The sequence below is a fragment of the Littorina saxatilis genome, linkage group LG4, assembly GCF_037325665.1.
Source record: "Littorina saxatilis isolate snail1 linkage group LG4, US_GU_Lsax_2.0, whole genome shotgun sequence".
NCBI classification, from domain to species: domain Eukaryota; kingdom Metazoa; phylum Mollusca; class Gastropoda; order Littorinimorpha; family Littorinidae; genus Littorina; species Littorina saxatilis.
The window spans coordinates 68,325,578-68,351,762 of NC_090248.1; the positions used below are offsets into that span (position 1 = coordinate 68,325,578).

At 43.5% G+C, this 26,185-nt stretch overlaps 1 protein-coding gene across 1 annotated transcript; it reads left to right on the forward strand.

Moving 5' to 3' along the window:
- The first annotated feature begins 720 nt into the window (after positions 1-720).
- LOC138965466 (otolith matrix protein OMM-64-like) lies at positions 721-25,607 on the forward strand. The gene is made up of 6 exons (XM_070337628.1): positions 721-2,541; positions 10,213-10,647; positions 18,657-18,743; positions 20,311-20,415; positions 22,059-22,775; positions 23,468-25,607. The coding sequence occupies exons 1-6, from the start codon at positions 2,305-2,307 to the stop codon at positions 24,449-24,451; spliced, it is 2,565 nt and encodes an 854-aa protein (XP_070193729.1). The 5' UTR covers positions 721-2,304; the 3' UTR covers positions 24,452-25,607.
- Positions 25,608-26,185: the final 578 nt, after the last annotated feature.

A 26,185-nucleotide genomic window follows, 5' to 3' on the forward strand; every position in this document is an offset into this window, starting at 1 on the left:
CCAGCGCGCTACCGACTGAGCTACATCCCCGCCCAATATTTTGTGTCATTTCAGGATACAAATCGAAAATACCGAAGCGTTCTGCCGTGAGGAAGATCCACGCTTTTGTACAACTTTGTTTCAATCAATATTTTGTGTCATTTCAGAATAAAAATCGATAATACCGAAGCGTTCAGCCGTGATGAAAATCCACGCTTTTCTACAATCTTTTTTAATCAATATTTTCTGTCATTTCAGAAAAATCGAAGATGCCGAAGCGTTCAGCCGTGATGAAGACCCAAGCTTTTTGTTTTGTTTAATCAATATTTTTTATCATTTCAAAAAAAATCGAACATGCCGAAGCGTTCAGCCGCAATGTAGACCAGGCTCGGCACGTGCACAACATCGATACTAGACTCGGCCACCGCTGACCTCATTTCAACCATGGAACACACGACTGCACTGTTACAGCAGTGGCGCCTATCGACAGTGTCACAAAAACAAGATGAAAGAGAGAGCGGCTTTGGAAGTCCGGCCTCTGTGCACTGCTAGCCTGCCAATAATGCATATTTTGGCCCTGGACACCAACCTCGGAATAGCAGCTATAGACCCAAACCGTTCCGCCTCGATGAGCTTAGCTTACACGCCTTGAATGATCGTGTGAGGATAATATATATACACGCCTTGAATGATCGTGTGAGGATAATATATATATATATATATATATATATATATATATATATACACGAGTGTATGTGCGTGTTTGTGTGTGGCCTCAACGGGACACGGTTTTAAAAGGGTGTTCGAATTGATCCCTGTTTGGAATTCATCGACGACAATTCCTTGGATTTACTACAGAACAGAACTGAATTTATAGCCGTTTAAATCGACATATCCCTGGATGTATTGCTAAAGAGAACTTAACTTTTATGTGACGGGATCGCCACTTTTAGAGCTGATGTGATTCAAGTCGTTTAGCTCTTTGGAATGGCAGTATGTGTTCAACTTCAACGCAGGAACGTGTAAGCAGAACATTTCAACGGCTGTGCTCTATGTGAAGGGAGAACATCTCAACGGCAGTTTAGAAAAGTGTAGTGAGAACAATTCTACCGATAAAATAGGCAGATTATATTGTTGTGGCACTTGTTAACGTGTGTTGCGAAATTCTTGTGCCACTTTGACAAAAAGTAATATAAGTGGTGCATTTCTACTGTATATATATGTATTTTGAAAAAGAGAAGGGAGAATAGTTCTGTTTCAGTTTGCCCTGTTATAAACTAATAGAAACATACGGTCTATAAGCAGAACTTGTTGATGGTAGTAAAACCTGTTCACAGAACGTTTAAAAGACAGGTGCGAGCTAGCATTGAGTTCGTCACAGTCCCAGGAATACTTTTACGACAAAGACTAATAAAGATCATTCGTATGCACAGTCAGCAGTGCTCTGGCAGTCAATCTGTAGACCTACAAACTCCAAAGTAAGCATTAAATGTACTTTGACATTGTTTATGCGACAAGCTGACATAACTGGCTATCTGCCAAGAAAGGAATTGTCTTCAGAGAAAGGGTTTTAAATGCCAAGAAAGTGAGGTCGCGGTCCCACACTTCAAAGTTCAGGGGAATGAAAAACGCATAGTACCGCGTGAATGGGCGACAGATATGAGCTCTCGGTGGTTCATGAATTACGACAACGGATCGGTACTACCACACAGTGAAAAGCTTATGTGACTCGACCGACGTTTTGTTGCGAGACTTCGGAGCAAAACCTTCCCTGGGAGTGCAAGGCTGAATGAAGTACTGTGTTCAGAACTGTCGAATAGCAAAACAAAACAAATCCCAAAAAATCGAAAAGACGAAATTGGTTAAGTTGATATGCCTTGCTCAATACTCATACTTTATGCAGAAACAAAATCAGAACGAAAGAATTAAAAGGCGAAAATGTATATACACAAAAGTGATGAGCTAATGTAAGTTGATAGGAAGCATTTAGCTAAGTCTTTTGGAGCGAAGGTTAGGTCCCAGGGCAGACACTGTCAAGAAGTTACTGAACTAAACTGTCTTTGAAATTTGTACACTGTGTAGCGAGTTCAAAGCGAGCTGGCCTGGCCAAAACTGCATAGTATACGTATACACAGCGGTTTTAAATTGACCCTTATCTGCGCTGGCTTGGGGTTTACCTCTGCCATCGCTGATCGACAAATGGATTAAGCATTAAGAACTATAAACCTCCGCCCATTCAAAAGACCTTATCAGTGCAGACTTCAGCATTCTCTCATCGATTCGCTGATGGATTAGCTTTTAGGAAGTCCCAGCCAGCCTTTCAAGATGGGAGTTCCGACAGAACCTTCAGAAAATTCAGACGCTTCTGCGGGATTGCAACCAGTGGGGGAAGGAAAGAGTGCTTCTTCTAACAGTGGTGGATGTGAAGCTGCGAATGCTGTGGCTCCAGATGGGGGAGCTGGTGAGGCGACTCTGGGCAAGGATGGAGTTCTGGATGAGAACGCCAACGTGGACTTCAAGGTGGAGCGTCCGCAGCTGGATGCCTTGACTGATGACCGAGAGGTGAGTGGATATTATTTTGTTGTTGTTGGTGGTGGTGGTGGTGGTGGCAGTAGCGGTGGTGGTGGTTGACTTGTCGGTTGTGCTGTGTCTGTGTCTGTGTGTGTGGTTCATTCTTCTTTCCTTTGTTTGTGTTTGGCATTGCTTAATTTTGCTGTGAGCGTGTGTGAGTATTTCCATTTCTTTCTATCTTTCTTGTCCTCTTCCTTTCTTTTATTCGTGTTTGTTTTAATGCTAGTTTGTCTGTCTGTCTCTCAAGTGTTAATACCTGTACAAGTGTCTACATACATGTTTCTAATTGTGTGCGTGCGTTCATGGCTACGTGAGACCTTGCTCTCTCTCTCTCTCTCTCTCTCTCTCTCTCTCTCTCTCTCTCTCTCTCTCTCTCTCTCTCTCTCTCTCTCTCTCTCTCTCTCTCTCTCTCTCTCTCTCTCTCTCTCTCTCTCTCCCTCTCCCGCCCTCCTACCTGAACTTAAGTTCCCCATTCTGATATATTATTTTAGCAAGTTATATTTAATATTCTTATTCATTTTTGACTAATAATTTATTTATTTATTTATTTTTAATTTTTTTAATTTTTTTTTTTTAATGTTTCTAGTTACGTATTTATTTACTTATTCAGCCAATTCTTTATTACATTATTTTGGCATTATCCAAAAGTCTGAAAAATATTTTACATAAATAAAAAGCAAATAAGCCTACAAAACCGCTTCACTCCAACTATATTTCGCGTACACTATGGCAACAACCCCAACAAAATCTTTACTTCCATCCCCATTTTGAAATATCGCAACAACAGACTTCCAGATCTATAACACGATCATATGTGTTCTCTGTTTGCATGTCTGTCCAGTGTCCTGTCCCCCCCATAAAGCATATCAACTCTACCTGTCCGAAGATAGGCCAATTGGTTCTAAGAGGACGTTAAAACTAATTATCATCATCTCTCTCTCTCTCTCTCTCTCTCTCTCTCTCTCTCTCTCTCTCTCTCTTCTAAGAATTACCAAATGCTTCCCCGATTCGGTCATAAAATGGCAAGCATATAATAGCCTGCAGCCTTTATTCAAGCTTTAATCCACGGATTTGTCGTGTACCATAAAATAATTAGCATTCAAAAATAACCTGAAGTAGTTTGCAAACGGGTGTTGAGCTTACTATTATCCTTTTCAGTTGCTCGTTCAGCTTTTCTCTTGACGGATCTATCAGTGCACTCAAGTTTGCCGCAATTACAAAATTGAATACATTACCACCAGTTCGGTAGTAGATAAGCATTGTGTTTTAAATCCGGCTACCTGGGGCGTCTCTTCGGTCTTTTGCTATTGGACCATTACAGATACAATATAACTGACGTCAGTTTACGGTCTCGGGGGAAAAGAGATAAAATACGGCTTTGTGCAAGTTTATTGAACAGTACCCTGAATTCCCAGGTAGCAGTGTTGTAGCGAGGATACCCGCACGTATATCTTTTTCTTCCTCCTCTTCTTCTTTTTTTTCGTCTGCCTGCCTCTCTAACTGTCTGTCTATCTTTCTGTGCGTCTGTCTGTCCCCCCCCCCCCCCCCAGAGACCCCCCCCCCCCCAACCCACCTTATTTCACCGTTCGTTTTATTTATTTCTTCTGTTTATTAAAACATATGTTTGTTCTTTCTTTTGTGCATTGTTGATGGTGAATGCATGTTAATTTATTTTTAATATACTTTCTTATGTGATAACCAATGTAAAATGGATCGCATTCAACACCTGGAAGTATGTGTGTGTGTGCGTGTGGGAGTGAGTGTGCTCAAGTGTATGTGCTTGCAAACATATGAAGTTTTACCTTTACTGCTTACTTGAGAGAGAGAGAGAGAGAGAGAGAGAGAGAGAGAGAGAGAGAGAGAGAGAGAGAGAGAGAGAGAGAGAACAATAGCAAATTTGCACGTGTTTTATCTATTTTTAGAATGACGTCATTGGTATTCTTACGTAATTTCCTTTCTGTTTTTACGTCATCGTTTGTTTTGATTCCATTACTGAAGAAGGAGTTTTTACTCCGAAATATTTATTTCATTTTGGTGTTTGGGTGTTATTTTTTATTCTTAGTGATAACCAATGTGCTGTATTTTCTCAGGACAAAGAACAAATGTTTATTTTGAATGTTTTATGTATGTTATTATTACGGACACAAACGCTCAGCAATGCAATTTCTCTTTTAGAGATTAATAAAGTTATTGTATTGTATTGTATTGTATTGTATTTTATTCCCCCCTCTGCTTCTTTACCTCTGTAAACTTGTAGAGCTAGTTATTTTTCGATAATGACCCAGCAACCAAACAAATAACGAGCCAGCAACAGCCTAAATCCTCGATAGTGCAATGGGTTGAGAAGCTGTTCTGTTTTGGTACTACTTTTGCGACTGAAAAGTTCCGAACGCTCTATACGTACGAAATATACATCTCTGGAGCAAACAATACAAACATACCGCATTTAAATTAACAACTACAGGCCTGAACACATGAATCTGCATATAAAATCCATGAGTTAGGTTGTTTTCTGAATCTAGATCTGCCGTGCACACATCGTTCATCACAAGCAAATTCCCAAGGCAAGTAACTCATACTCTAACCGACAAGAGTAGTTCCCCTTCTTTTAACGCAGTTTCTTCGACAACACTGACTACAATCCGACGGTCAGTTTTCAACAATATTTCATTTTATAAACAGATCACACGCAACCAAATGCACACATCTCATCAATTTAAACAACATAAAGCGGTTTCATACACTATTTTCCCCAGAAAACTGAACTTCATACAGTACTTAACGTTGGAACACGGGTGCAAAAGTTCGTCTGCTAGTCCCATTTGACGAAAGAACATGATCCTATGCGATACTAAAACATAAACAGAACACACAATATCTTCCTTTACCGCCACAGCAGAATAACAGCATATCTGTGTACTTGATTTTAGTCTAAAACAGGGAAACTGACAAGAAGTGTTAACAGAATGGAATGATTTGCACGGAACTATACAACCGCGCATTAATCGATCGCCTGCGCAGGTTGACTGGTTGAGTGATTCGGATTCGATCAAACTTTCGCACAAAAACTCCTGTTTTCTTTGAATAACTGAAGAAAGGAGGAATAAAGAGGTTACACACCTCGTCTCAGTGATTATTAAAAATAATGGTCTCAGTTCGCGGTCATGAAAAAGCTCGCTGAAGCTCGCATTTTTCATGATCCGCCAACTTCGACCATTATTTTTAATAATCACTGAGACTCGGCATGTAACCTCTACGTATTGTATTGTATTGTTGTTGTTCTGCATTTTCTCTCCCCGTTAACCTTAACAAAATTAGTTTTCAGAGAAAAAATCGTTTATGGAACGTTTAGTTCCTGGCGAAACGAAACAGTCACATGTACGTCGACCAAATGGGCTTTGTAGTGGGTAGACAGACATATATATTATGTATATATACATAATAATGAGACAATGTAAGCAACAAGAACTTCGCCTAGGAATTGTACTTAAAGAATGTTTTATGAGGGCTGGTCCCACAGCACGGCGTTGCCCCCCCACCCCCCCCCCCCCCCCTTCCCCTACTGTCACCCCTGCGGCCTTCCTCGTAATTGATTTCTGGTTGGGAGGGTCACAGGAGATCTCGCCGAGTTCGACAAAGCATGCGCTAGTCCATCTGAATGCATTAGTCTTGTTTGGGTATAGTCTGTTGCATGCGCTCCGCTCTCGCTCTCTCTCTCTCTCTCTCTCTCTCTCTCTCTCTCTCTCTCTCTCTCTCTCTCTCTCTCTCTCTCTCTCTCTCTCTCTCTCTCTCTCTCTCTCTCTCTCTCTCGCACTCACACATGTTAATTGCTTTAGCTACAGGAACACAAAAGCCAACTGCAAATCATTACCTGATCCCGCATAATACGTTAGTCAAACCCTGGCAGTACATGTAAACAACGTGGCTTCTATTCTATATTTGTTTTCGCACAAGCACTAACACACACACACACACACACACACACACACACACACACACACACACACCACACACACACACACACCACACACACACACATGCACACCACACGCACACACACAAGAGAAAATTCAGAAGTTGATCTCACACCACCACCAACCCCATCACACCCATAAACCCACCCCCTCTCCAACAAACAACCAACCCCCTCTTCAACAAACAACCAACCCCCTCTCCAACAAACAACCAGCTCCCTCGCCACCCCGTTTCTGGCACCCGCACCCGTACAAAACTACCCCGGGTGAAGAAGCACAGTGGTGCCTGGCTTGGAACCAATCCATGTAAGCCTAGCGAATCAATAGGAAGCCAAAGCAAACAATATTTGTCAACCTTTCTCCACCCGGGCTTTCAGCTAGAGGTCTAAATAGATTGACGCTTATTGAGTTTTGGGCCCCTGAGCCCATAGGGGTGAATACTGTAGAAAGCCTTCGGCGTACATGTGCATTGAAGAAAGTTATGTCTGGTCTTTTTTTATGGACTTTTTTTTTTAAACGCATGCGTGCACTGACACACGATGACACTGGCACGCGCACGAACACATACTCGCACAGAAATCACACGAGCATGCACGTACGCACACACACACTCACACACACGAACGCACGCACACGCACGCACGCACACGCACGCACGCACATACACACACACACACACTGCACACACACACACACACACACACAGCTTTGTAGTTTCTGCAGCCCTCTATCTTTTTTGCAGCCAGAGTCATCAGGAAATAAAATAGTGCGTGTAAGTTAGTAAGTTCTACAAGTACAAGCGCATAGTGTCCCTGTTTGTTTAGTTTTCTTTATATATTTTTTCTTGCTCTTTTTGTTGCTTTTTTTCTTTTCTTTATTTGTTTCTTTCTTTCTAGCCTTCTTTCTTGCTTTCTCTCTTTCGTTCGTTCTTGCTCTTTCTTTATTCCTTTCTTGCTTTCTCTCTTTCGTTCGTTCTTTCGTTCGTTCTTTTTTTCTTTCTTGCTCTTTCTTTATTCCTTTCTTTCTTTCTTTCTTTCTTTTTCAGTCCAGAATTAGTCTGTTTGAAAGCAAAGGTAGATTTCGTGATTTTAGCTTGCATTAAAACAGCGGATTGGTGGAAAATATTTCTTTTTAAATGAAATGGTCGAGGTTGGCTCTCGTGGTTTCTACAAATCATGTAGAAAGGTAGGGTGTTCAGAAATCCCATTCCTTGATATACACTCAAAATGAACCAACTACTAAGTGTGTGACCATTGTAAAATAAACAGCAGGTGCAACGAAATGACTGACTGATCTTATCAAAAAATCACCCCCGGTAGTAAATCCAAGTAACTACAAGCGTAATCAATATAATCAATTCTACAGTTACACGTGCTTCTCCGTTTCCGACCTTCCGACTCAGAAAAGCTTTTATGACTTGCGGTAGAGGTCAGGTTATTGTGATTGTATATATATGCATGTACAGTAACACACACTAATTCTCTGTGGAAACCACACTCTTGAGCGCGAGCACACACACACACACACACACACACACACACACACACACACACACACACACACACACACACATATATACACTTTTGTCATGCTTTTACGTTAAAGAAATGATGATCAGACACTAAATTTTACAACGTTACTTTTTGTTGCTCGTTTGCTTCTTTTCTTTCTCTCTGTTTTTCTCTTCCACTTTTTCTCCCTTCGTTTCTTCCGTCTTCTTGTTCGTTCCTGGAGATAGTGCTATTCTAAAACACTTTATTTCTGGGGAATTTCTTTTTTGAGAGTGCCCGATACACGTTTGTTTTACGCATACGTTTAGCCAGGAGCACCGATAAGGGCAACAGAAGTATGGTGCGAACGGTTTGCCAATTGAAAAAATCAACTTGTAACTGCCAGCTTTGAGTCGCCTGTGATTTGTAGCATTGTACCCAATGTGACCAACCTGAAAGGGGTGGTATCTTCTATGGTCAATATAATGGGAACCCTGGCTTGAAGAACTGATAGCGGTATTGATATATTGACGACAGAAACACGCGGTTGAAATTCCAACAAGAGACGAAAGGGGTTTCCTGTACCGATATATCCACAAAGTTCGGAACTTGGCTTCAAAATTCTTTTGAGAGTGGATTTGAGGTGTGAGTGAAGATGCATGATTTAGTGCTGTCTATGAGGTGTATAAGTTGGTGAACTTTCCTGTCTTATTTTTGTGTGTGGTTTGTGTGTAAGTGGCCTATGTGTCTGTATCTGCGGGTTTGGGTTCTTGCATTGGTTTCTTAAGTGTGTATGTTTGTGTACGTGCCCCTGTTAACTGAAGTAATTACATTACTACTTTTGTATTATTGGTAGGATGGTATTATTTCTTCTGCGTTCGATGTTCATGTTCGTTATTTCCTTAGCACAGTGTACACAATTTGCGTAGAATATTATATTTATTCAGATCCTTTCTTGACATTTAACTAATGTTCACAGTTTCTCTTCCTAGTGATGTGTACAACAATGTAAAGTAATCACATAGGGCCTATACATATTTTAAGACTCTTTCTTTTTCTTCTTTCTCGTACGTTATATATAAAGCGTCAAATGTTCTCCCTGGTAGAATGTGAGACCGATTGTGCGTTAATCCGAGTCTCTGTTTTCCATAATCATAAGTAATACAAGTCGCGTAAGGCGAAAATACAATATTTAGTCAAGTAGCTGCCATTTTTCAGCAAGACCGTATACTCGTAGCATCGTCAGTCCACCGCTCATGGCAAAGGCAGTGAAATTGACAAGAAGAGCGGGGTAGTAGTTGCGCTAAGAAGGATAGCACGCTTTTCTGTACCTCTCTTTGTTTTAACTTTCTGAGCGTGTTTTTAATCCAAACATATCATATCTATATGTTTTTGGAATCAGGAACCGACAAGGAATAAGATGAAAGTGTTTTTAAATTGATTTGGACAATTTAATTTTGATAATAATTTTTATATATTTAATTTTCAGAGCTTGTTTTTAATCCGAATACAACATATTTATATGTTTTTGGAATCAGCAAATGATGGAGAATAAGATAAACGTAAATTTGGATCGTTTTATAAATTTTTATTTTTTTTTACAATTTTCAGATTTTTAATGACCAAAGTCATTAATTAATTTTTAAGCCACCAAGCTGAAATGCAATACAGAAGTCCGGGCTTCGTCGAAGATTACTTGACCAAAATTTCAACCAATTTGGTTGAAAAATGAGGGCGTGACAGTGCCGCCTCAACTTTCACGAAAAGCCGGATATGACGTCATCAAAGACATTTATCAAAAAAATGAAAAAAACGTATGGGGATTTCATACCCAGGAACTCTCATGTCAAATTTCATAAAGATCGGTCCAGTAGTTTAGTCTGAATCGCTCTACACAGACACACAGACAGACAGACAGACAGACAGACAGACAGACACACACACATACACCACGACCCTCGTCTCGATTGCCCCCTCTACGTTAAAATATTTAGTCAAAACTTGACTAAATATAAAAAGGCAAACTACACTAAAGTGTTACGCTTGCGCTTCGACGTGAAAAGGTTTTTAAGACGTGATGTATTTAATTGTCACTTGTTTTCATTTATTTTCATTTATTTTTCTCTATTCTTTTATCCTCAGTTTGTCCATGGTAGAGAGATAACTACAATGTTTAACTGTTTACCAATGATTTTCAGGAGGAAGCATCAAACAAAGATAAAGAGCAGTCAGCGATTAGCAGAGATGACACAACACTGAGCACGACGGACACCATGAAGGAGGGAGAGGGACAGGCCACGATGACACCCAACAGTGGGGAGGACAGCATGGACGTTACCAGAGATGACACAACACTCAGCACGGCGGATACCACGAAGGACGGAGAGGGACAGGCCACGATGACACCCAACAGTGGGGAGGACAGCATGGACGTTACCAGAAATGACACAACACTCAGCACGGCGGACACCATGAAGGAGGGAGAGGGACAGGCCACGATGACACCCAACAGTGGGGAGGACACCATGAAGGAGGGAGAGGGACAGTCCACGATGACACCCAACAGTGGGGAAGGGGAGGAGGAAGAGGACGAGGAGGAAGATATTTCAGAAATGACGCTTGAAGAGAGAAGAGTAAGAGTGTGGGATTGATCTTTCAAATCACCGTCCCTGTGTATGTCTCTCTCTGTCTGGTTTTGTCTCTGTCTCTCTCTGTCTGGTTTTGTCTGTCTCTCTCTGTCTGGTTTTGTCTCTGTCTCTCTCTGTCTGGTTTTGTCTCTGTCTCTCTCTGTCTGGTTTTGTCTCTGTCTGGTTTTGTCTCTGTCTCTCTCTGTCTGGTTTTGTCTCTGTCTCTCTCTGTCTCTGTCTTCTCTCTGTCTCTCTCTGTCTGGTTTTGTCTCTGTCTCTCTCTGTCTGGTTTTGTCTCTGTCTCTGTCTGGTTTTGTCTCTGTCTCTCTCTGTCTGGTTTTGTCTCTGCCTCTCTCTGTCTGGTTTTGTCTCTGCCTCTCTCTGTCTGGTTTTGTCTCTGTCTCTCTCTGTCTGCTTTTGTCTCTGTCTCTCTCTGTCTGCTTTTGTCTCTGTCTCTCTCTGTCTGGTTTTGTCTCTGTCTCTCTATGTCTGCTTTTGTCTCTGTCTCTCTCTGTCTGGTTTTGTCTCTGTCTCTCTCTGTCTGGTTTTGTCTGTCTCTCTCTGTCTGGTTTTGTCTCTGTCTCTCTCTGTCTGGTTTTGTCTCTGCCTCTCTCTGTCTGGTTTTGTCTCTGTCTCTCTCTGTCTGGTTTTGTCTCTGTCTCTCTATGTCTGCTTTTGTCTCTGTCTCTCTCTGTCTGGTTTTGTCTCTGTCTCTCTCTGTCTGGTTTTGTCTCTGTCTGGTTTTGTCTCTGTCTCTCTCTGTCTGGTTTTGTCTCTGTCTGGTTTTGTCTCTGTCTCTCTATGTCTGGTTTTGTCTCTGTCTCTCTCTGTCTGGTTTTGTCTCTGTCTCTCTCTGTCTGGTTTTGTCTCTGTCTGGGTTTGTCTCTGCCTCTCTCTGTCTGGTTTTGTCTCTGTCTGGTTTTGTCTCTGCCTCTCTCTGTCTGGTTTTGTCTCTGTCTGGTTTTGTCTCTGTCTCTCTCTGTCTGGTTTTGTCTCTGTCTGCTTTTGTCTCTGTCTCTCTCTGTCTGGTTTTGTCTCTGTCTGGTTTTGTCTCTGTCTGGTTTTGTCTCTGTCTCTCTCTGTCTGGTTTTGTCTCTGTCTCTCTCTGTCTGGTTTTGTCTATCTCTCTCTGTCTGCTTTTGTCTCTGTCTCTCTCTGTCTGGTTTTGTCTCTGTCTCTCTATGTCTGCTTTTGTCTCTGTCTCTCTCTGTCTGGTTTTGTCTCTGTCTCTCTCTGTCTGGTTTTGTCTGTCTCTCTCTGTCTGGTTTTGTCTGTCTCTCTCTCTGTCTGGTTTTGTCTCTGTCTCTCTCTGTCTGGTTGTGTCTCTGTCTCTCTGTCTGGTTTTGTCTCTGTCTCTCTCTGTCTGGTTTTGTCTCTGTCTCTCTCTGTCTGGTTTTGTCTCTGTCTCTCTCTATGTCTGGTTTTGTCTCTGTCTCTCAATGTCTGGTTTTGTCTCTGTCTCTCTATGTCTGGTTTTGTCTCTGCCTATCTCTGTCTGGTTTTGTCTCTGTCTCTCTCTGTCTGGTTTGTCTCTGCCTATCTCTGTCTGCTTTTGTCTCTGTCTCTCTCTGTCTGGTTTTGTCTCTGTCTCTCTCTGTCTGGTTTTGTCTCTGCCTCTCTCTGTCTGGTTTTGTCTCTGTCTCTCTCTGTCTGGTTTTGTCTCTGTCTCTCTCTGTCTGGTTTTGTCTCTGCCTCTCTATGTCTGGTTTTGTCTCTGTCTCTCTCTGTCTGGTTTTGTCTCTGTCTCTCTCTATGTCTGGTTTTGTCTCTGTCTCTCTCTGTCTGGTTTTGTCTCTGTCTCTCTATGTCTGGTTTTGTCTCTGTCTCTCTCTGTCTGGTTTTGTCTCTGTCTCTCTCTATGTCTGGTTTTGTCTCTGTCTCTCTATGTCTGGTTTTGTCTCTGTCTCTCTCTCTGTCTGGTTTTGTCTCTGTCTCTCTCTGTCTGGTTGTGTCTCTGTCTCTCTGTCTGGTTTTGTCTCTGTCTGGTTTTGTCTCTGTCTCTCTCTGTCTGGTTTTGTCTCTGCCTCTCTCTGTCTGGTTTTGTCTCTGTCTGGTTTTGTCTCTGTCTCTCTCTGTCTGGTTTTGTCTCTGCCTCTCTCTGTCTGCTTTTGTCTCTGTCTCTCTCTGTCTGCTTTTGTCTCTGTCTCTCTCTGTCTGGTTTTGTCTCTGTCTCTCTCTGTCTGGGTTTGTCTCTGCCTCTCTCTGTCTGCTTTTGTCTCTGTCTGGTTTTGTCTCTGTCTCTCTCTGTCTGGTTTTGTCTCTGCCTCTCTCTGTCTGGTTTTGTCTCTGTCTGGTTTTGTCTCTGTCTCTCTCTGTCTGGGTTTGTCTCTGCCTCTCTCTGTCTGGTTTTGTCTCTGTCTGGTTTTGTCTCTGTCTCTCTCTGTCTGGTTTTGTCTCTGTCTCTCTCTGTCTGGTTTTGTCTCTGCCTCTCTCTGTCTGGTTTTGTCTCTGTCTCTCTCTGTCTGGTTTTGTCTCTGTCTCTCTCTGTCTGGTTTTGTCTGTCTCTCTCTGTCTGGTTTTGTCTCTGTCTGGTTTTGTCTCTGTCTCTCTCTGGTTTTGTCTCTGTCTCTCTCTGTCTGGTTTTGTCTCTGTCTCTCTATGTCTGGTTTTGTCTCTGTCTGGTTTTGTCTCTGTCTCTCTCTGTCTGGTTTTGTCTCTGTCTCTCTATGTCTGGTTTTGTCTCTGTCTCTCTGTCTGGTTTTGTTTCTGTCTCTCTCTGTCTGCTTTTGTCTCTGTCTCTCTCTGTCTGGTTTTGTCTCTGTCTCTCTATGTCTGGTTTTGTCTCTGTCTCTCTCTGTCTGGTTTTGTCTCTGTCTCTCTCTGTCTGGTTTTGTCTCTGTCTCTCTGTCTGGTTTTGTCTCTGTCTCTCTATGTCTGGTTTTGTCTCTGTCTCTCTCTGTCTGGTTTTGTCTCTGTCTCTCTCTGTCTGGTTTTGTCTCTGTCTCTCTCTGTCTGGTTTTGTCTGTCTCTCTCTGTCTGGTTTTGTCTCTGTCTCTCTATGTCTGGTTTTGTCTCTGTCTCTCTATGTCTGGTTTTGTCTCTGTCTCTCTCTGTCTGGTTTTGTCTCTGTCTCTCTCTGTCTGGTTTTGTCTCTGTCTCTCTCTGTCTGGTTTTGTCTCTGTCTCTCTCTGTCTGGTTTTGTCTCTGCCTCTCTCTGTCTGGTTTTGTCTCTGTCTCTCTCTGTCTGGTTTTGTCTCTGTCTCTCTCTGTCTGGTTTTGTCTCTGCCTCTCTCTGTCTGGTTTTGTCTCTGTCTCTCTCTGTCTGGTTTTGTCTCTGTCTCTCTATGTCTGCTTTTGTCTCTGTCTCTCTCTGTCTGGTTTTGTCTCTGTCTCTCTCTGTCTGGTTTTGTCTCTGTCTGGTTTTGTCTCTGTCTCTCTCTGTCTGGTTTTGTCTCTGTCTGGTTTTGTCTCTGCCTCTCTCTGTCTGGTTTTGTCTCTGTCTCTCTCTGTCTGGTTTTGTCTCTGTCTCTCTCTGTCTGGTTTTGTCTCTGTCTGGGTTTGTCTCTGCCTCTCTCTGTCTGGTTTTGTCTCTGTCTGGTTTTGTCTCTGCCTCTCTCTGTCTGGTTTTGTCTCTGTCTGGTTTTGTCTCTGCCTCTCTCTGTCTGGTTTTGTCTCTGTCTGGTTTTGTCTCTGTCTCTCTCTGTCTGGTTTTGTCTCTGTCTGGTTTTGTCTCTGTCTGGTTTTGTCTCTGCCTCTCTCTGTCTGGTTTTGTCTCTGTCTCTCTCTGTCTGGTTTTGTCTCTGCCTCTCTCTGTCTGGTTTTGTCTCTGTCTCTCTCTGTCTGGTTTTGTCTATCTCTCTCTGTCTGCTTTTGTCTCTGTCTCTCTCTGTCTGGTTTTGTCTCTGTCTCTCTCTGTCTGGTTTTGTCTGTCTCTCTATGTCTGGTTTTGTCTCTGTCTCTCTATGTCTGGTTTTGTCTCTGTCTCTCTCTGTCTGGTTTTGTCTCTGCCTCTCTCTGTCTGGTTTTGTCTCTGTCTCTCTCTGTCTGGTTTTGTCTCTGTCTCTCTCTGTCTGGTTTTGTCTCTGTCTCTCTCTGTCTGGTTTTGTCTCTGTCTCTCTCTGTCTGGTTTTGTCTCTGTCTCTCTCTGTCTGGTTTTGTCTCTGCCTATCTCTGTCTGGTTTTGTCTCTGTCTCTCTCTGTCTGGTTTTGTCTCTGCCTATCTCTGTCTGCTTTTGTCTCTGTCTCTCTCTGTCTGGTTTTGTCTCTGTCTCTCTCTGTCTGGTTTTGTCTCTGCCTCTCTCTGTCTGGTTTTGTCTCTGTCTCTCTCTGTCTGGTTTTGTCTCTGCCTCTCTCTGTCTGGTTTTGTCTCTGTCTCTCTCTGTCTGGTTTTGTCTCTGTCTCTCTCTGTCTGGTTTTGTATCTGCCTCTCTCTGTCTGGTTTTGTCTCTGTCTCTCTATGTCTGGTTTTGTCTCTGTCTCTCTCTATGTCTGGTTTTGTCTCTGTCTCTCTCTGTCTGGTTTTGTCTATCTCTCTCTGTCTGCTTTTGTCTCTGTCTCTCTCTGTCTGGTTTTGTCTCTGTCTCTCTCTCTCTGGGTTTGTCTCTGCCTCTCTCTGTCTGGTTTTGTCTCTGTCTGGTTTTGTCTCTGTCTCTCTCTGTCTGGTTTTGTCTCTGCCTCTCTCTGTCTGGTTTTGTCTCTGTCTGGTTTTGTCTCTGTCTCTCTCTGTCTGGTTTTGTCTCTGCCTCTCTCTGTCTGCTTTTGTCTCTGTCTCTCTCTGTCTGCTTTTGTCTCTGTCTCTCTCTGTCTGGTTTTGTCTCTGTCTCTCTCTGTCTGGGTTTGTCTCTGCCTCTCTCTGTCTGCTTTTGTCTCTGTCTGGTTTTGTCTCTGTCTCTCTCTGTCTGGTTTTGTCTCTGCCTCTCTCTGTCTGGTTTTGTCTCTGTCTGGTTTTGTCTCTGTCTCTCTCTGTCTGGGTTTGTCTCTGCCTCTCTCTGTCTGGTTTTGTCTCTGTCTGGTTTTGTCTCTGTCTCTCTCTGTCTGGTTTTGTCTCTGTCTCTCTCTGTCTGGTTTTGTCTCTGTCTCTCTCTGTCTGGTTTTGTCTCTGTCTCTCTATGTCTGGTTTTGTCTCTGTCTCTCTCTGTCTGGTTTTGTCTCTGTCTCTCTCTATGTCTGGTTTTGTCTCTGTCTGGTTTTGTCTCTCTCTATGTCTGGTTTTGTCTCTGTCTCTCTCTATGTCTGGTTTTGTCTCTGTCTCTCTCTGTCTGGTTTTGTCTCTGTCTCTCTCTGTCTGGTTTTGTCTCTGTCTGGTTTTGTCTCTGTCTCTCTATGTCTGGTTTTGTCTCTGTCTCTCTATGTCTGTTTTTGTCTCTGTCTCTCTGTCTGGTTTTGTCTCTGTCTCTCTCTGTCTGCTTTTGTCTCTGTCTCTCTCTGTCTGGTTTTGTCTCTGTCTCTCTCTGTCTGGTTTTGTCTCTGTCTCTCTCTGTCTGGTTTTGTCTCTGTCTCTCTATGTCTGGTTTTGTCTCTGTCTCTCTGTCTGGTTTTGTCTGTCTCTCTCTGTCTGGTTTTGTCTGTCTCTCTCTGTCTGGTTTTGTCTCTGTCTCTCTCTGTCTGGTTTTGTCTCTGTCTCTCTCTGTCTGGTTTTCTCTGTCTCTCTCTGTCTGGTTTTGTCTCTGCCTCTCTCTGTCTGGTTTTGTCTCTGTCTCTCTCTGTCTGGTTTTGTCTCTGTCTCTCTCTGTCTGGTTTTGTCTCTGTCTCTCTCTGTCTGGTTTTGTCTCTGTCTCTCTCTGTCTGGTTTTGTCTCTGTCTCTCTCTGTCTGGTTTTGTCTCTGTCTCTCTCTGTCTGGTTTTGTCTCTGCCTCTCTCTGTCTGGTTTTGTCTCTGTCTGGTTTTGTCTCTGTCTGGTTTTGTCTCTGTCTGGTTTTGTCTCTGTCTCTCTATGTCTGCTTTTGTCTCTGTCTCTCTCTGTCTGCTTTTGTCTCTGTCTCTCTCTGTCTGGTTTTGTCTCTGTCTCTCTCTGTCTGGTTTTGTCTCTGTCTGGTTTTGTCTCTGTCTCTCTCTGTCTGGTTTTGTCTGCCTCTCTCTGTCTGGTTTTGTCTCTGTCTCTCTCTGTCTGCTTTTGTCTCTGTCTCTCTCTGTCTGGTTTTGTCTGCCTCTCTCTGTCTGGTTTTGTCTGTCTCTCTCTGTCTGGTTTTGTCTGCCTCTCTATGTCTGGTTTTGTCTCTGTCTCTCAATGTCTGGTTTTGTCTCTGTCTCTCTATGTCTGGTTTTGTCTCTGTCTCTGTCTGGTTTTGTCTGTCTCTCTCTGTCTGGTTTTGTCTCTGTCTCTCTCTGTCTGGTTTTGTCTGTCTCTCTCTGTCTGGTTTTGTCTCTGTCTCTCTCTGTCTGGTTTTGTCTGTCTCTCTATGTCTGGTTTTGTCTCTGTCTCTCTCTGTCTGCCTCTCTCTGTCTGGTTTTGTCTCTGTCTCTCTCTGTCTGGTTTTGTCTCTGTCTCTCTCTGTCTGGTTTTGTCTCTGTCTCTCTCTGTCTGGTTTTGTCTCTGTCTCTCTCTGTCTGGTATTGTTTCTGCCTCTCTCTCTCTCTCATAATTTTCTGTATTTCAAGGATTCGTTTCTATGTTTGTCGGATTGTTTACGTTTGCTCTCTCATTATTGATGCGTCTCATTATTGTTGCGTATCATACTTACTGTGTTGCGTCTCATTATTGATGCGTCTCATTATTGTTGCGTATCATACTTACTGTGTTGCGACTCGTTATTGATGCGTATCATACTTACTGTGTTGCGTCTCATTATTGTTGCGTATCATACTTACTGTGTTGACACTCGTTATTGATGCGTCTCATTATTGTTGCGTATCATACTTACTGTGTTGCGTCTCATTATTGATGCGTCTCATTATTGTTGCGTATCATACTTACTGTGTTGCGACTCGTTATTGATGTGTCTCATTATTGTTGCGTATCATACTTACTGTGTTGCGTCTCATTATTGTTGCGTATCATACTTACTGTGTTGCGACTCGTTATTGATGTGTTTCGTCATTATTGTGCCTCTTGTTGTGTCGCATTATTGTTTTGTCGTATTATTGTAAATAGTATGTATACCTGTAGACGGTCATGACTCGCATGTAGGGCTTACTTCATCCACTGATGATTGCAGGACATGTCATGACTCGCATGTAGGGCTTACTTCATCCACTGATGATTGCAGGACATGTCATGACTCGCATGTGGGGCTTACTTCATCCACTGATGATTGCAGGACATGTCATGACTCGCATGTAGGGCTTACTTCATCGGCCACTGATGATTGCAGGACATGTCATGACTCGCATGTGGGGCTTACTTCATCCACTGATGATTGCAGGACATGTCATGACTCGCATGTAGGGCTTACTTCATACACTGATGATTGCAGGACATGTCATGACTCGCATGTAGGGCTTACTTCATCCACTGATGATTGCAGGACATGTCATGACTCGCATGTAGGGCTTACTTCATCCACTGATGATTGCAGGACATGTCATGACTCGCATGTGGGGCTTACTTCATCCACTGATGATTGCAGGACATGTCATGACTCGCATGTAGGGCTTACTTCATCCACTGATGATTGCAGGACATGTCATGACTCGCATGTAGGGCTTACTTCATCCACTGATGATTGCAGGACATGTCATGACTCGCATGTAGGGCTTACTTCATCCACTGATGATTGCAGGACATGTCATGACTCGCATGTAGGGCTTACTTCATCCACTGATGATTGCAGGACATGTCATGACTCGCATGTAGGGCTTACTTCATCCACTGATGATTGCAGGACATGTCATGACTCGCATGTGGGGCTTACTTCATCCACTGATGATTGCAGGACATGTCATGACTCGCATGTGGGGCTTACTTCATCCACTGATGATTGCAGGACATGTCATGACTCGCATGTAGGGCTTACTTCATCCACTGATGATTGCAGGACATGTCATGACTCGCATGTAGGGCTTACTTCATCCACTGATGATTGCAGGACATGTCATGACTCGCATGTAGGGCTTACTTCATCCACTGATGATTGCAGGACATGTGGGAAGCGGTCAGGGAAGGAGACATTGAACTTCTGGAAGACTTGCTAGAGAAACCCAACGCCGAAATACGCATGATCTACGTAAGTTCACGAGTGTGTGTGTGTGTGTGTGTGTGTGTGTGTGTGTGTGTGTGTGTGTGTGTGTGTGTGTGTGTGTGTGTGTGTGTGTGTGTGTTGATTGTTTGTTGTTTGGGGGTTGTCGTGTATGTGTGTGCGGGGAGGCGGGACTGGGGTCTCGAATGAGCGAGGACAAGACTGGACTGCACTTAGCGACACAGATTCTCTTTTGCATGATATCAGTTTTTTCTTGAATTAGTATCCACTGTATGTTATAGACACGACCAACAATTAACTCCCCCTAACCCCATAAGTTCTGCTTTTGCAAAAAGGGTTTGTTTCCAATCCTGTACATTTTACACATCTGGCTGACAGCCAAATTCACGAGATATCTCTCTCTCTCTCTCTCTCTCTCTCTCTCTCTCTCTCTCTTTGAGCTAGGTTTGTAAAACACCCACACTCCTAACCCACATAGTATTCCATCCGGACAGCTCTGTATTGAATTCGCATTACCTCACAGCCGCCCAGTTAGCGCCCCTTGCTTTTTCATCTGATCATGCTTGTGACATAGTTAATCGGCTGAACCTTTTACCCGCCTGTTTCCTTCCCCCGTTGCCCAAAGAAAAGAGTTCCTCATAACTCATAACATTTTATTGATCCAACAAAGGAAATTAAATTGGTCATCAGCACATATAGGTCATTAATTAATAATTATAAAAGAATAAGAGAAGAAAATTCATAATGACTCCTATGACTTCACTGCGCCATACACGATGTTAACGAAGTGTACAGAATGTTTTCTTACTTTCCGAACAGAGGGAAATGAATGTGTGGGAAAATCACGAAATACAGCAAGTTGCCTAAAACTGAATGAGTGATCCAGTGCATAGGTATCTTACTAACAATCTTCGTAAAATAACATTTGATTTGATTTGATCTTCCTGTTCAGCTTGACAGATGATCAATTCATTCGTTCATGCACTCATCACAAAATGGTGTATGTATGTATGCCATCACGGTATGCCTTACCGATAACTCTTGGATTGGTTTATTGATGTGTTCGACCCCTTATCCATTTATTTTCTCGTTCGTGCAACAACTTGTGTATTTAGTCATTCACATGTGGATGAACTGATTGATTGATTCATACAGTCAGTTAGTCAGTATTTCACTCGAGTCATTCACATTCTCTCTCTCTCTCTCTCTCTCTCTCTCTCTCTCTCTCTCTCTCTCTCTCTCTCTGTAAGAAAAAACATATGGACCTAATGCTATTATCCTTCTGTAATAAAGTTTTCGAGCGCTCTCTCTCTCTCTCTCTCTCTCTCTCTCTCTCTCTCTCTCTCTCTCTCTCTCTCTCTCTCTCTCTATGTCCCTAATGCTATTATCCTTCTGTAATAAAGTTTTCGAGCGCTCTCTCTCTCTCTCTCTTTCTTTCTTTCATATTTACCCACCCACTCACTAACACGTATCACACTTTCTCACTAGCCAACACAACCACTCACTCTCTCACCCACTCAGTCATCAGGCCACTTACCTAATAACTCACTTACTTTTCCAGTCACTCATTACGCGGATTATGTTTGATTTTTAGTTTGAGGAGAACCTGGTGATGACGGCACTGAGAGCTGGTCAGCTGGAGATGGCCGAGTTCCTTCTGGACAACGGGGTGGACCACAACTACTGCGCCACCCTCCTGGTCAGTCTTCTCTTCTCCTTCGTGGCTGCGGGATGATGATGATGATGATGAAGATGATGATGATGATAATGATGATGATGATGATGATGATGATGATGATGATGATGATGATGATGATGATGATGATGATGATGATAAAATGCCTCACAGCAGCTTGCTTTCTCGTAGGAGGCTATCCCGAATCTCAATTAAAAAAAACTGGACGGTTAGGACTAACAAATAAGATGACAAAATGATTTTCGGCTGTACACACTGAGACACCACATGTTGGTTTCGGACTATTTTTCTCACTTCAGGGAATGAGAGTTGTTTCGCTAGCAGAGTACAACGTCTGAAGGTCACTCTAGGAAATTTCATAACCACTCTTTGCATTAACCTCAGCCGGCGTTCACCTTTTGTCCAGAAAAAGTCACCTCATTCTCAGACCAAGGTCATGTACACAGTATCTCCCCTACCTTCCGCGCTCACCGCAATTAGGCTGACCCTTAGTAAGAGTTAGCATTGCAACCCAAAACTCCCTGAGGAGAATCGATTAGCTTTGTTCTTTGGATTACTGTATCGTTCCCACTGGGAGATTGGGTCTTTGCATGGTCTTCTCGTCTGACTGGTCCTACCAGATCAGCTAGGTTTGATTCCGTCTTGTCGGCCCTCATAGAGTTACTGTTGAATAATTCAATTTGGTTACCCAAAATATTATGAACACCAAGTTTTCCTTGAAGTGATTCAGCTTGGTTGAAAGAGGATTCCACATTTTATTTTATTTTATTTTTAAGTCAGACTTATTGTTGGATTAAACATTTGACAGTTCTCACTCAAAAGCGAAGTTGCTTCCATTTTAGTTCGCCTGCATTGTTAAAAGGCTCGCAATTTGTTTCCAAAGGCTTTTCCACCTTTTGACAACTGTTCCATCTCTATTTTAGGGCCGTATGTGGATTTGAAAACCGCTGTATTGGGGCAAAACGAACACAAGTCTAGTGGGCATGTTGTAGAGTTCTGTTAAAGTTAACACTGGTTTAGAAAACGATTTGGTGACGTCAGTTAGTTTATTGGAATTTCAAAACCAACATACTTCCCAACGTATCCATTCGTAAAAGACACACGGACATTTTATTATCAATTAAAGTAACCCAAATGTCCAATGTTCTGTCAAAGACGGCAACAGAATATAAAACTTAAACCGACCTGTATGCTAAGAATTAAAAATATACTTTATGGAATGTTCATTTATTGACAAAACAAAACATTTACAGTGGAAACCCCCTTTTAAGACCTCCAATAGTCTGAGAAAATCAGGTCTTAAAAAGGAGGGAGTCTTAAAATAAGGGTAATTTTACAGAGGTTATGAACAGAAAGTCTGAGAAAACAAGGTCTTAAAAAGGAGGGAGTCTTAAATTGGGGGGTCTTAAAAAGGGGGTTCCACTGTACAAGAAAACAAGAAAAACGTACTCTCCAAAAACACGAACAATAAAAGTACAAATTTTTGAGAGTACATTTTCATTGTTATCTTGTTCTTCTTGCCTGTGCCGTCACTTGTTCCTGTTCTTGTTACCTGTGCCGTCACTTGTTCCTGTTCTTCTTGCCTGTGCCGTCACTTGTTCCTGTTCTTGAAAACATTTACAATTTGTGTGCTGTTTATTCTCCAGGACCCAGGAAGCCTGCAAGGCCACAGCAAGTCGAGGAAGTCCATGGAGTTCTACGAGTATTCATGCCGCCAGATGGCGTACGACAAGAACTACATGGACATCGTGGAGATCATCGACGTCTTCAACGGACGGCTCTTCCCGGGCGTCAAGCCTCGTGAACGCGTCCCACGCTTCAGGCGTCCTCCAACCACCGTTTCAACCTCTGGCTCCGACGGGGGATCTTCGGGTGACGAATCGGACGTGACAAGAGAAGAGGGGGGAGGAGGAGAGAGAGGTGTAAGGATGGGAGATGAGGCTTCGTCGTCAGGATTTGCCGAGGACGGCCAGTCTGTGAAGAAGCGAAGGAGAAAGAAGAAAAAGAAGAAGCAGGCGGGAGAAGGCGGTGAAGAAGTTCGAGGCCTGGAAGAACCCAACTCTCCGTCAGAACGCAAGAGAAGCCGACAGCGGGATTCGGGGAAGCCTCCCTCCATCGACACAGAAGCTGACCAACTGGACTCAGTCTCATCCCCTGGACGCCAGTCAGGGAGAGGTGGGGGCAGCAGTAGCGGGGCCTGGGAAGAGCTGACTGACCGCAGCAGGGGGACGGTCAAGAGCAGCACAGGGACGACAGAGGACAGGGACACTGTGGTCAATGATGAGGGCTATGAGACCATGTCACCGTCTCCAAACCATTACCTTGCCCAACAACAACAGATGCCCCTGCAGCCGAGATTTCAGGTGAGGGGATGTTGTTCTTTCAGGATCGTACATCGCTTTAACTTTCAGTTTTGACTAAACTTGTATAATGCCTGATCTCATCCTCTCTGTTCTCCACCAATCCACTTTGCTTATTTCTTTCCTAAAACAACTGCCTTTTCTTTGTCGACTGCAACAACAAATTGTGTTGCACTGCATTCGTTTTCACTGCGACTGAGTCTGTTCAACTTTGATGGTATTAAGCGAAGCAGTCCTTATTTGTGTTTTAATTGTTACTCAAGGTATTTTGATTAACCTCAATGGGATGAGATGAGAAGAAAAGTTTTGGATGAGACGTTCTGTTTACCCTATACATTATGCTCTATCTGATTTGACGGATGGATTATACGGCTAGCATATTAAACAAAGATTCGTAATTAACTCCAGTCAGCCACACACCTTGTGTTGTTTTCCTATTATTAAAAACACCCTGCATACACCAAAGCCTTCCGTTGATCAAATGCCAGAAGTGGGTTTTCAACGTATTGTCACAGATACAGAGATACCAAAGCTTCGCGAAGGTAAAACAAAAAATGTGTGTCCGTATTTTAAAACCAAACACACTCTTCCTCGTCTAAATTGGTTGTGTGTGTATGTGTGTGTGCGTGCGTGCGTGCGTGCGTGCGTGCGCGTGTGTGTGTGTGTGTGTGTGTGTGTGTGTGTGTGTGTTTCAGCCTCCCTCCATCCCAGTGAAGCCCACCAAGGCATTCCTGGCGCTGCGCCGCACACAAGACGCCCACCGGCACCACTGTATCCCCGCCAAGTACAACGAGGCCAGGCCCCTCCACTGGACCAAGGTCAAGGCCCCGGGCAGCTACCAGGCGGAGAGTCCACTCTGGCACCAGCCAGCTGCCCCTTCATCATCATCGTCGTTTTCGTTGTCGATGAAACTGCCGCCTCCGACACCAGCAGGAACGCCTACAACAACGTCCATGCTGTCACCCCGCAGCAGGATTGAGCCCAGGTCTGAAGGACGGACCAGCATAGTTTCTACCATAGAAATCTGCACTGGGGAGGTGACCAAGCCCAAGATCCTCAAGCCTTCCCAAAGGTTGAGCGCCTCTTCTAAACCTGCAGGCCTTCTCCCCAGCAGCTCGGATGGGACAAAGTCTACTCCCAGCTCGGCGTCCAAAAGCTCGGCGACCTCCTCCCCCGCTGACAGGGCCTACCCTCTCAAGCTCAAAGTGCCCAGCTACATGCATATGACCACCAGCTGCTTTGTCAAGCGACGCTTGGAACCCAACTTCACCAGCACCTACACCTCTCTAGACTTTGTAGAACCAAGCCCGAGACCCAACGCCAACGCTAGAACCGCAGGAGACTCTGCTTCGAGGGGTTGCGGCAGTGCAAAGTTAGAGTCTGCGTCTAGAATCTCCAGAGTCGGTGAAGATCGTGTTCCTGGGAGCCTGGTGGCGAGGAAATCCACAAACTCTTTGTTGAGTAATGGAAGTGTGAGTAGTTTTCCTTCTGTGACTGATGTGGGTTCTCCGAACTTAGCGGCGTTTACGAGGAAGAAAGCACAGTGGGTAGGGGGGTCTGGGTATGATGACGTGATGTACCAACATCGGAACTCTGCGCCTAACATTCGCAACAAGAGCAGCGTGTTTCAGACACCCAAAGTGACCCCCACAGTGCCAAGCAACATGAGGTATCCATGACAACTGTAGAAATTGTATAGCTTGATGACCTTTACGGTGACCTTCACATAATAACCAAGGTGACCTTCAGGTATTTTTTAAATCCTATTCCTGCTGCCAAATGCATTTTCTTCTTCAACAGACAACGAAGTTGCTACTGTTTTTTGTCTCCTCTTGCTTTTAACTTTCTCACTACCGCACGCAGCTCAGTGACCTACTTTTCCTGCAAAGCTACTATGTTCACCTCCGAGTAAAGGGCTAAACGTTGCATATTACGCAGAGGTTGATGTGTGTGCTGCAAATGAACACTGCATGGACAGCATTTAAAATGAAACTGGACTGCAACATGGCGTTTCATTGGTCACAGGCATTCAACCTTTCAAGCTTGCTTGCTTGTGTCCCTAAATGCAAGGATGTTGTTTGGCGCCGATGAAACGTGGAAACGCATTTCAAATCGTCCCAAACTTTGCCGTCATTTTCGGCAGATCTATTTTTCACAGTGAAGAGGAAGGTGGCACCAACGATTGCCTAAAACTACGCGGAAAATTGCAGACACTTTTGTGGACAAATGAAATAAATTCTAGCAACAATCCTGCTCCTTGTGACAATGATGAATATTAGGCATGCGCTCTTTTTCAGTCAGTGATGGGTGAAGCGGCAGAAAGGTATACCAATACCCTTTTCTCTGTTGTGCACCCTCAGCAACTGCAAGCCAGTGGCCGCACGTGCCTTTATGAAGTGAGATTGAGGCCTGGTTCTAGACCTCTGGCTCACTAAAAATTGTGAATATTCGCAAAAAATTGTGTGAAAGGCAACGACTAATTTGACAGTTGCCTCAGACTGAACTAGATGTTTCTTTGAATGTCTTTGGTCTTGTGTGTGTGATGTTACTGAAGTGCATTCCTTCTGCCTATTTGTATTGAACTTATCACACTTTTTTTCAGGCTAGATTTAGACATGTCTTGATTGGCTGTTCTTGACCGTTTAAAATTAAAGCCAGGCTCCCACGTTTTCGCCGATTTTCGATAAAATATAAAAATAAGAAACCTACCAATGACGGTTCTCAGATTTAGGTCAGATCTCAGATTTAGGTCAGATCTCAGATTTAGGTCAGATCGCGCCATTTTGAATGTAAATGTCAAATGTTGTTGGCCACAACCCCCCACCCACCACACACTCACACAAAATGTTGCAGGACCCCCCCCCCCCCCAACGCATGCACACACACACATACACATACACACACACACACCTATAGAATTTTCAGGGATGTTTGATTTTCTTCAGTGGGAGCACTGAACTAAGGTTAGATCGAAAGAAAACTAAGCGAATATTTCCACATCACGCATATTTCATCACCAAGTGCAACTGCATGGTGCCTCTTGGACTTGAAGAGAAATTAATTCATGTCCCAAATCCACCACACGGTTCAAACTGAATTTAAATACATGTATAACACATCAGAGAAGTCTATCAGTTACACACACAGGTGTGCTCCGGGAAGCTCTGTCTCATAAACGGCATACAGTTTAAAGATGCTTTCTTTTTCCGTGTAAACCTCCACAGATCTGTCAAGGCTTTTTAGATGTGATCCCGTGCAAAACCCAAATAGGTCTGTAATGCTCTTGTCCCGTGCAAAACCCAAATAGGTCTGTCATGCTCTGTCCCGTGCAAAACCCAAATAGGTCTGTCATGCTCTGTCCCGTGCAAAACCCAAATAGGTCTGTAATGCTCTTGTCCCGTGCAAAACCCAAA

Bases quoted from the DNA above. Each gene is read 5' to 3' on its own strand.
- LOC138965466 (XM_070337628.1), top strand. From the start codon at position 2,305: ATGGGAGTTCCGACAGAACCTTCAGAAAATTCAGACGCTTCTGCGGGA. The intron at 2,542-10,212 runs GTGAGTGGATAT...AATGATTTTCAG, and splicing joins CCTTGACTGATGACCGAGAG to GAGGAAGCATCAAACAAAGA. The intron at 18,744-20,310 runs GTAAGTTCACGA...TTTGATTTTTAG, and splicing joins CCGAAATACGCATGATCTAC to TTTGAGGAGAACCTGGTGAT.